This window comes from Solanum stenotomum, chromosome 2, assembly GCF_019186545.1.
Source record: "Solanum stenotomum isolate F172 chromosome 2, ASM1918654v1, whole genome shotgun sequence".
Classification (NCBI taxonomy): Eukaryota; Viridiplantae; Streptophyta; class Magnoliopsida; order Solanales; family Solanaceae; genus Solanum; species Solanum stenotomum.
In genome coordinates this window covers 24,825,715-24,836,297 of record NC_064283.1, presented here as the reverse complement: position 1 = coordinate 24,836,297, position 10,583 = coordinate 24,825,715, and the positions used below count along the sequence as shown (strand labels likewise).

The 10,583-nt window shown below is 38.8% G+C and overlaps 1 protein-coding gene across 1 annotated transcript; it reads left to right on the top strand.

Moving 5' to 3' along the window:
* The first annotated feature begins 3,893 nt into the window (after positions 1-3,893).
* Positions 3,894-10,151, top strand: LOC125854235 (uncharacterized). Its single transcript, XM_049533731.1, has 3 exons — positions 3,894-4,035; positions 4,262-9,292; positions 9,953-10,151. Exon 2 carries the CDS (start codon positions 4,273-4,275, stop codon positions 9,259-9,261), a length of 4,989 nt encoding a protein of 1,662 aa, XP_049389688.1. The 5' UTR covers positions 3,894-4,035; positions 4,262-4,272; the 3' UTR covers positions 9,262-9,292; positions 9,953-10,151.
* The last annotated feature ends 432 nt before the right edge of the window (positions 10,152-10,583 follow it).

The following is a 10,583-nucleotide window of genomic DNA, read 5'->3' as shown; positions in this document are numbered from 1 at the left end:
AACCAGTAAACAAAAGAGGAAAGTGAACAGTCACTCTTCTTTATCCACAAAACTTCAACAAATTCCATCTTCTTCTCTAATCAATCCAAGTTGTTGGCAAGTTACAGAATCAGTGAAGTCAATTGAGATCTCTTAACCAAAAAGAAGCAACTGAAAGGAGAAATAAGTTGGAGCTTGGTCAAATTTCACTTAGGCGCTCAAAGCTCTCATGAACCTCATGAAATCAGTACCAAAGAAGACTTCTTCAGCTCCATTTATCTCCATTTTCGATCAACTTCATGGTAAGATCTCTCTAAAACTAAATCAAATAAGTTGACAGAGCTTTAAAAACTTACCAATTGATCTTTTCCTCAGCAGGTTGAACCTCAGGAAGTTGATACCATTGTTAAAGGTCCAGATCTAGAGGTTCGCCTCTTAGACTCATACCGTTTTGTACATGTCAACCCTATCTCTAGCCATTTGTGACTGTGGTACTATCCAATCCCTTGACTATTTGTGTTTGTTGTTGTGCTGTCCATTAATTTGTAGTTCCTGTTTTGGCATCTTGTAAATCGAAGGTTAGGAGTTATGCTCTTTTCCATGTTAATTATAACTTTACCTTGATGTGGAACATCTAAACTTGAATTAAATTGCTTTGACATTGTACCTACAAAACAAAAGGCTAGGTTAGCAAAATAATGCGCTAGGAAATTCCCTTCCTTTAGCGTGTGTTTCACCTCTATCAATTGATTTTCCATTAGCCTCATAATCTTTAATATCCTCGGAGAAATGGCCCATGGTACTTCCCAAATCCCATCAATGATCTTCATAAGAGTCAACGAATCAGTCTCCAAAATCAAAGGAAGCAACTGATTATTGATGCAATATTGTAAACCCATTAACAAAGCTTCTGTCTCTTTTCCAAAATAGTTCTATCCCCAATCATTTTGCATTCAGCAAAAATCAACTCGCCTTCACAATCTCTAATACAAAAAGCACTAGAACTAGGTCTAGGATTTCCTTTTGTTGATCCATCTGAGTTACATTTATACACCCCATTGTTGGGAAATTCCCAATGAACTATTTTGCATTTTAAGATGGGCGTATAACCTTCAAGCAATTGCACTCTTTGGCCAGTCCATAGGCAATTCTCTCAACCATGGAAATAAGTAGGAAACATATCGAAATAAGTTTTTATTTACCTTCAAATCCATAGTATGAATAGATTTTTTACCTCCATGAGCAATGCAATTCCTTCTTTTCCAAATCTCCCAAATAATAAAAGCAGGAACAACTTTAACAATTCACTTCAATTTATTTGCACAATCAGCCTCCTACCACATCTTAATCGTTTGTTGCAACTGTATAAATGGACCTTGAATGCCTACAACATTTGCATAACTCACCCATAGCATTTGAGTTGCTGGACATGATATGAATATATGCTCTATAGTCTCTTGTACATTAGAATCACAACAACAACAACAATGAACTTCATCTACCATGCCTATTTTGATAAGAATTCCCCCCCACCAGTAGTCTTTGTTTCCATAGCCTCCAAACGAGAAAACTAACTTTGAAAGGTAACCCTTTGATCCATATATTTTTGAAATCATCATTCACCTCTTTCCTCTGCCTTATTAGTTCCTAAGCACTTTTGATAGAGAATCTGCCTGAACTGTTTTGCATTCACCACGGCTTATTCCAATCTCTTATTCCTTCCGTCACTTGGACCTCCTGAGTTATGTGATGTCAAACCTCCTCCGTGAATTCATTCTGTAGCAACTCTTCATTCTATCCCCCTTGTGTCATCAAGGACTTCACCTCCTCCAAATGATAATGGTTATCGACCCCAATAGGTAAGTAGTAATGAAGAGCACCAAGTTTATTCTAGTTGTCAAACCAGATACTTGAATTACCATATCTTGGTTCCTATCAAATCTCTTGATCAAACTGATTTCTAGCTTCTAACATGAACTTCCACACTTGAGACCCTCCATTCCAATCAACAACCCGTGGTCTATGTCTTTTGCAATATTTGTTCCATAGAAAATTAGCCCACATAGACTTCTTTGTTCTAAAAGACCACCAAAGCTTTGCAAATAAAGTCTTTGACACATCAAATAATGATCTAAAATGCAACCTCCTTCCTCTTTAGGTAGATATATACTATCCCAAGACACCCAGTGCTTATATCTCCTTTTTTCATTAAAAGACCACAAGAATTTTGCAAAGATTCTATGTAGGTCTTGAATAACACACTTCGGCATAATAATTGCAACTAACAGGTAGATCGGAATGCTTTGTAGGACTATAGCTATGAACACAATTTTACCTCCAAAGGATAATATTTGTAGTTGTATGTAGGGTTTTATAGAAAATTTCTCTCTTCTCTCTCCCTCTCTCCCTTGTCTCTCTCTCTCGCCCCTCTCTCTCCATCCCAAACAACTGCAATTGAAAAATATTCCACATGATATGACAATCGTTTTTTATATTATATATAAAATATTTTTGTATTTCATATCAACTGTATACGTATTTTGTATCAATTGTATTTGACGATAAATGTTGTGTTCGTTAATACAACTATATCTGATATATGATACAAATTAATTGTGTCAATTATATTTGTGAAAAAACTTGACACAATGAATACAATATATATTCATCCTCTCTAGAAAATGTATTATGTATCAATTACATTCAATTAGGGATATCAAATGGGTGAATTGAGTTGAAATTGAAGATATTAAAATGGATTGAAATAGAAATCGGGTTGAGTCATGACACTCCTAAGTTTACTTTGAGTTCAAATGGGTTGGGCTCAAATGGGCTAAAAATGATTGTGTCATGACTCATCCAGTTTGACCCGCTTAATCTCAATAATTTTAACATACTGTTGTTTAACTTTTGTAACTACCATTTGAATTTCAACTCCAGAAAAAAGAAGAAGTTACAAATTGATAGATAAATCCTAGAAGATATAAAATAGATAGTAATTCATACCTTCAATATAGGAACATACATTACATCAATGCAATTAAAGTGTCTTAAAACAAGTTGAAATTAGAGATTAAATTGAGCTCAATTGAAGATTATTTTAAAATAGGTTAATGCTTGAATGAGTTGAGATTGAATCCAATTCAAATTATCTTGAGCCCAATCCATAAAATTCTGAACGAAATGGGCGGGTTACCTATATTTGAGCTCATTTTGACACCCTTATATTCAATCAAATATAAGTGAGAGCTTTGTATTTTATATCAATTGAATTCAAACAACTTTTTGTTTGTATTTTGTATCAATTATATTTGTATTATGTATCAATTTTATTCGTGATACAATGAATACAACATATATTCATCCTCTCTTTTATCTCTCGATCTCATTCGCCTCTCTCCTCCTAATATGTAGCTACATACAATAGTTTTTAATACAACAAGTATTCAACCTTTCTCACCTCTCTCCTCTCACTCTCTCAGATGTCGCTAGCCTCTCTCCTCCCTCTCCTAGTCTCGCTTACCTCTCTCCTCCCTCAAACATGTAGCTATAGTTTGTAATTAAGAAAAAAATATAACTATAAATCTCCAATTAAGCCCAAGCTACCGTCATCTTCGTAAGTTTCCATTATAAATTTTTTTTTTTCTACTAAGTACGAAAGTTTTATTTTAATATTAATTTAATAATAAGTAAAAAATAAACGGAAGTATAGGGGTAGTTTTGACTAGAAAGTAAACTAAAAACGGAAGTAAACAATAGAGTACAATGTTTCAACTCAAACTCAAAACTCAAAAAGGCACATAATTCTCCTGCGTCTAATCACGAGCGTGTCAAGATGTGGTTGGATTTTCACATTATCGCACTGCAACTGCGTTTCAAAGATTGTGAGAATACAAAGGACAAGTAAACACTTACTTCGGCTATTGCTTTTTCTCTTTCAAACAAATTCACTTCTTTTTTCCCTTCAACGCAAACTACGCCCACTTTATTTTATTTTTTTATCTTTCTCTCTCATACAGTGAACCCTCAAAAAAACTCAGTCAAATAGCTCTAAAGGTACAGTCTTTTTCCTCTAATTCTTCTGTTTTCTTGAATTATACTTTGTAATTCTATGCTTGTTGTCTGAATCTTGAATTATTCTTGCTGTTTTCTTGTTCTCTAGATTTTCTTTATTCTGTAGATCCGTTTGCTTAATTTTCCATTAGGGTTTCTTTTAATCATGAGTTGATTCTTGATTCTTGAAATGTAAAGTTGAAAGATTTGATTTTTTTCTTGTATTCAGATTCTGTGACTATGGATGAGGAAGAAGGGGTAAGTTCAGTCACTAGTGTTTCAGAACCCTCTGTGGCTGAAACCCTTGTGGAGAATTTGGGGGGTGAGGGACAGACGGATGAGGTTTATAATGATGAAGATGGTGGGGAGATAATGGTTGAGGTGGTAGGTTCTGATGTTTTTGTTGATGGGGTCTGTGGTGATGGTGAAGGTGGTGAATTGGGGCAGGATGGTTCTGGAAAAATAGATTCTTTGGATGGGGATAGAGATTTTCGATCCGGTGAAGCTGGTCAAGAGGATTATGGGAATACTGGAAATGGGGTTGAGGGGGTACTTGAAGTTGCAGGGTCTTCCAGGGATGTCGCAGTGGCAGCTGGTACTGAGATTGTTCCAAGTGTAACGGCTTGTTCTGTTGTAGAGAAAGTCAACCTCAGTGTTAGTGAGGAGGATGTTGAGGCTAAAATTGTCGTCAGGAGCACTGAATCTGCTGCACGTGCTGATTTGGCTTCAGTTGATGTTGCAGGGTTGTTCAGGGGTGTTTCTGAAACAGTGGACAATGAGTCTGATTCCAGGTTGCCGAGTGAAACAGCTGATAGAGTTTTAGAGCAAGTTAGCACCGGAGTTAGAGAGGAGGATGCTGAAGGGAATGTTGGTAGGAGCACTGTATCTGTTGAGGGGAGTGCTGAATTGACATCGCAAAGACTGGATATTTCTGATGATGGGGTGTGGAATCCTGGAATTGAACCTCTGGCTGAATCTTCTTCATTTGTGCCGCAAGACAATTCAAATCGTGAAACTGAAGAGGCTAACAATCTTAGCTTGGATTCTTCTGAAAAAGATCAAAGTTCAGTCAGAGAGATAGTTGGCCAGGCTAGTGAAAAAGATATTTCTAGTCATGCAAGGGATCGGATATCAGACCATCCAGATGAAGGAGCTGTGTCAGGGGACAGTGATGTGTTAGGGAAATCACATTCAGAAGTTGTAACTATGGAAACCAATGCACATGATCAGGATAGAAATGCCTTGGGGACCAAGGATGAGAATACACATTTAGAAGTTGAACCCATGGAAACTGATGTCCGTGAGCAGAGAGATGACCTGGGCAACAATGATGAGGATTCACATCAGGACAGTGAGTTGGTACAGAAAAAACATCCAGAAGCTGAAACCATGGAAACTGATGTCCATGATAAGGAGACAGTTGGCTTGGGCATTGAGGATGAGAATTCACATCCTGATGTTGAACCCATGGAAACTGATGTTTATGATCAAGAAGGTGGGGTGCTTAACAAGGATGAGAATAACAATTCGAATGCAGTGGTTGAACTCCCGGAGAAAATTAACCATGAAGACGATCAAATAATTAACATGTGCCATCAGGTTCCTGCAGGTCGTGATAATCTGGGTGTAGATATACCAGTGTCTCAAGATTCTGCTAGCGATCGTGCTGATGAAATGGTTTCTTTGAGGCCAAACAGTCAAATCCCTGAAGATAAGGGAGAAGAAATTAAGGTAGGTAGTGGTGATTCAAGAATATCAGCTGAGCACACCCCAGTTGTACATGATCACTCCTTAGGCATCAATGGTACCAATGTGCCATTGCACCCTGGGAATCAAGAACATAGCTTTAAGGGAAATTTGGCTGCAGAGAATGGAGTTATTGGTTCTTCCTGTGAAAAAGCAAACCATGCTGAGGATCGGGAATTAAAGGTTGATAACATGCATGAAGATAAAAACAACTTTGCAGTATGTACACAGGCAGAAACTTCTAATATGGAAATCCAAACTAGCAATTGTAAAGAGGTGTATTTGGAGGGTAGTGAGGTCTCAACTTGTAAAGTTCCTATATCCAGTGATAATGGGAGCTTAGGTGGTTCAGACGAGTTGCCAGATGTGCAGCCTAAGGTAGCAGACGGAGTAAGTGAAGTTACTCATGATGATTTCCTGCTTCCTGTACAGGCTAGTGCTCATGATACCGGAAACCTTGATGAAATGGAAGTTGAGGGGGTTTGTCCTGAGACAACTGGCACTTTGACTTTTTCCATGAATGATGAGAGTCTGAATATAGTGGAGGTTGATGCCAGGTTGGAAAATGATGCAAGAGTTGGACCCTTGGAAGCCCCTTATGAACCAGCTTGCCGAAGTGATGGAGCTAGTGTTGAAATGGACAAGGACAGGAATGCCCAGCTTGGAACTACTACAGCAAGCTTAAGTTGCACCATGGGTGAAAATATTCTGGAAGATGAAACAAGGGTGTCTCTGGAGACTATGATTAGTACGAGAGATATGAACACTGGGGATGAAACAAACAAAGTAACACACTTGCTGCCAGAAAGTTTGGATGGTGACATGTTAGTGCAGCATGTTGAGAATGAGAGCTTATTGCTCTTTGATAACTATGCTGGAAAAGAAGGCGATCCCCAGATGAGTGCAGTGCCATCTAATGATGATGTTATGACTGAAGATCCAGAAGGAACTTCATTAGCATGTCAGGATACTTCCAAAACCTCAGATTCTAATGCTGTTAATGTGAAGTCACCTTCTTTATTAATAGAGAGTGACTTTGAGGTTGAGGCTGAACACAAAGTGGAGGCTGAAGACACTGCTCTTGGAGAAGGTCCTGTTCAAGGTGATGATCTGGCTCATGATACAAAAAATGGTGCTGTTACAGGATTGCGTTCAAATATTACCGAAGAATCTGAATTCTATGTGAAACAAGAAGGTGTAGTGGAGCATGTTAATATGCTTGCTTCTGAGATGGATCTTGATGCCGAGAATGCAGCAACTGCCGATAAAATATCAAATGAAGAGAACAAATCTAATTTAGAGGATGCTATAAAATCTCAGGCTGCTATAAATTTTGGTGCTGATGTCCCTCCAGTTAGAGATCAAATCGTAGAAACTTGTATTTCTGATACCAGCGATACCAAGATGAATCAAGTCGATGAGGACCAGGACTCTTTCAAGGCAACTGAGGATCTTGTTTTCCATGTTCATGCTCCAGAAATGATGAAGGTTACAGATGAGCAAGAGAAAGGTGAAGTTGAGAAACTTTATCCTGGTACTGTGCAGGAATCTCCAGAGCAAGACAAAGGAACTGAAGAAGTTGTATCCGAGACAAGCCACACAGTGATGTTGAATGAGAAGCCTGTGAGCTTGTTGAATATGCATCCTGGTTATCTTATTCCACCAGAAAATGAGGGCCAGTACTCTATTTCTGATTTAGTCTGGGGAAAGGTTAGAAGCCATCCTTGGTGGCCTGGACAGATATTTGATCCTTCTGATGCTTCAGAAAAGGCCATCAAGTACCATAAGAAAGATGGGTTTTTGGTAGCTTATTTTGGAGATCGAACTTTTGCTTGGAATGATGCATCTGTGTTGAGGCCATTCTGTTCTCATTTCTCTCAGATTGAGAAGCAAAGTAATTCAGAAACATTTCAAAACGCTATAAGCAGTGCTTTAGAAGAGGTTTCAAGACGGGTTGAACTTGGCCTTGCTTGCTCATGCACGCCTGGAGATTCCTATGATGAGATTTCATGTCAGATTGTGGAGAACACTGGGATTCGTGAAGAATCAAGCAAAAGATATGGAGTGGACAAATCAACTGGAGTCACTTCCTTTGTACCTGATAAGCTCCTGCACTATATGAAAGCATTAGCCCTATCACCAACTTGTCGGGCTGATAGATTGGATCTCACTATTGCTCGAGCTCAGTTAGTTGCCTTTTGTCGCTTCAAGGGATATCGTCTGCCACCACAATTCTTGTTGAGTGGAGAATTCCTAGAAAACGATGCTGACATACCACATGTGGAGAGTGCAATTGATGATAACGGTCATGCTTCGGAAGGCAGTGAGCAGCATCCCACCAGTAAAGTCTCCGCTCGCAAACGTAAGCACAGTTCAAAAGATAGCTCACAGAACAAACTGAAAGAGCGAAGCTTGTCAGAGCTGATGGATAATATGGAATGTGAGTATTCTCCAGATGGTGAGGATGATTTGGATGAAAAATCATTCACTTCCAGCAAGAAGAGGAAAGCTGTTGATTCTCGTACTGATGGATCGGACAAGAAAACAAGTGCTTATGCTGCCAAAGTGTCGACCACAGCGTCTGTATCTCCTAAACCATCCTTCCGTATTGGTGAATGCATTCTAAGAGTGGCAAGCCAATTAACTCGCTCAGCCTCACTTCTGAAGGGCAGCAGTGATCAAAGTGGGGCTGATGTTCAATCACAGGACTCTCCAAAGGGCAAAGCTGTGATTCCAACTGAACTACCTTCTGCAAATGAGTTGCTCTTACAGCTTCAGTTGGTGGCACGGGCTCCATTGAAAAGCTACAACTTCTTAAAAACCATCTCTACTTTCTTTTCAGGTTTTAGAAATTCGGTTGCTGTGGGGCAGAATTCAATGAAGCAGAATTTGTCAGCGGGAAGAGCTGCTGGTGGTCGTAAAAAAAGAGCTTCACAAACTGTAGCTGGTTTTGCTGAAGAATTCGAGTTCGATGATGTAAATGATTCTTATTGGACAGACAGGGTTGTACAAAACTGTGGAGAGGAGCAGCCATTGCAGAATAGTCAGAGTGTCACGGTTCAAGATCCAGAGAAATCCAATAAACCAGCTCGTAGATCATACACTAGAAAACGAAAATCGAGTGTCGATCATGACATGACACCAGGTGTTCCTACTGAGGACATTGAGAAGAGGAAACATGAGCCAGCAGAACTCATTTTAATTTTTGCAGAGGGTAGTCCTCTTCCATCTGAAATGAACCTTAATAAAATGTTTAGGCGGTTTGGGCCATTGAAGGAATTAGAAACTGAAGTTCATCAGGAAACTTCTCGTGCTAGGGTAGTCTTTAAAAGGGGTTCTGACGCAGAGGTTGCTCATAGTAGTGTAGGAAAGTTCAACATATTTGGGTCACGGCAAGTGACATATGAGCTCAGCTACACACCAGTTATCTCATTTAAGCCGATGCTCCTTACAATTACACCAGGCGTAGAGGGAGGTATTTGATGCTTAAGCTCCAAAATGATCACAGCTTGAGGTAATTTATTTGCGCATTGTAAATGCACTCATGAAATCTATACATTTGAATACTCGTTTGTTTGATCTAAATTTGTATAATCTGGCAAGAAACAACTTCATCGTGGTCTTTGCTCACTCCCCGTCCCTAAAATTTTATGTGTTCTCTGTATATACCAATGTCAGAAAAATTCTGAAGAAGCTACAGGATTTTTACTCAAAGAAATTTGTAATACCCCCCCCGTATGAAGGAAAGTCTTTTCAGTATCTAAATTTCCATCCTCAGTCCTTCATTTTTGGATATGGTATTTTCTCAAGTTGTAACAGCTACCTTGCCAACATTTTTTCTTAAATACTCCCTCTTTTCAATTTTGTGTCTTAGTTTAATTGGACACTGAATTTAAGAATCATGTGGTCTTAACCTAAGGATGCATGCAAGTACAAAGTCATCCTCTGAATATTGTGGCCTTAAACATGTCATGTGGTATTTGAAACTAAAGATATACTAAGTATAAAAAGCGACATTCTTTTTCAAGCAGTCAAAAGGAAGTAACTACATTTTGGGAAATTCTATTCTGTTTAGTTAGTCATGCTGCTTCTTGATTCTTTATATTTTGGATGTTAGCTTTCTTTACTCTCTCAGGTTCGTTTCGTCTGACTACTATTCTACTTTGTATTGTAGGTTAAACAAGACATGATTATTATTGCAGGGACGGCCAACAGTAGCATCTATCTTTCATTAGAAGAGAGCGGGTTGCTGGATAGAGAGGGTGAACGCCATCTTTTTGTAAAGATTAAAACTTTATTTGTGTCTGTATTTTCTTCTCTCTTTCTATTTCCCCAGAGTTTCTCTCCTGCTCCATTAGAAGTGATATCGTTCATGCTTCTGATCAACTTCCCAGTTCCCTCTTTATCTTATTGGATAAAGGATAAAGTATGTTAGAAAATCATTTACTGTCTGAAACAAATCGAAATTACTCAAGTGGGATGGGCTTAAGAGAGATTGTGCCAAAAGGTGAAACAAAATGTGTGAAGCTCCATTTTATAGTTAGGTGCCAATTTTCTTTATCTGGAACTTATGTTTCAATTGCGATGATATTAGGAACAGATACAAAAATAAATAGGACTACCAAGTACATATGTTTGTGGGCTCTTTCAGCCACGGGGCAAGGTGGCACTAATCACACTTTTTGGGGCCTGCTTATGCTTGCTTTGAAACGTATTTTTAGTGATGGCAACGGGGTAGGGGATTATAGCGTTTGCGTGGTGGGGGTGGGTTAGAGCTTTTGTGTCCGGGAGGGGGAGATCCTTTA

What these genes read in the sequence shown, in the direction of transcription:
- LOC125854235 (XM_049533731.1), top strand. Translation starts at nt 4,273, where the DNA reads ATGGATGAGGAAGAAGGGGTAAGTTCAGTCACTAGTGTTTCAGAACCC.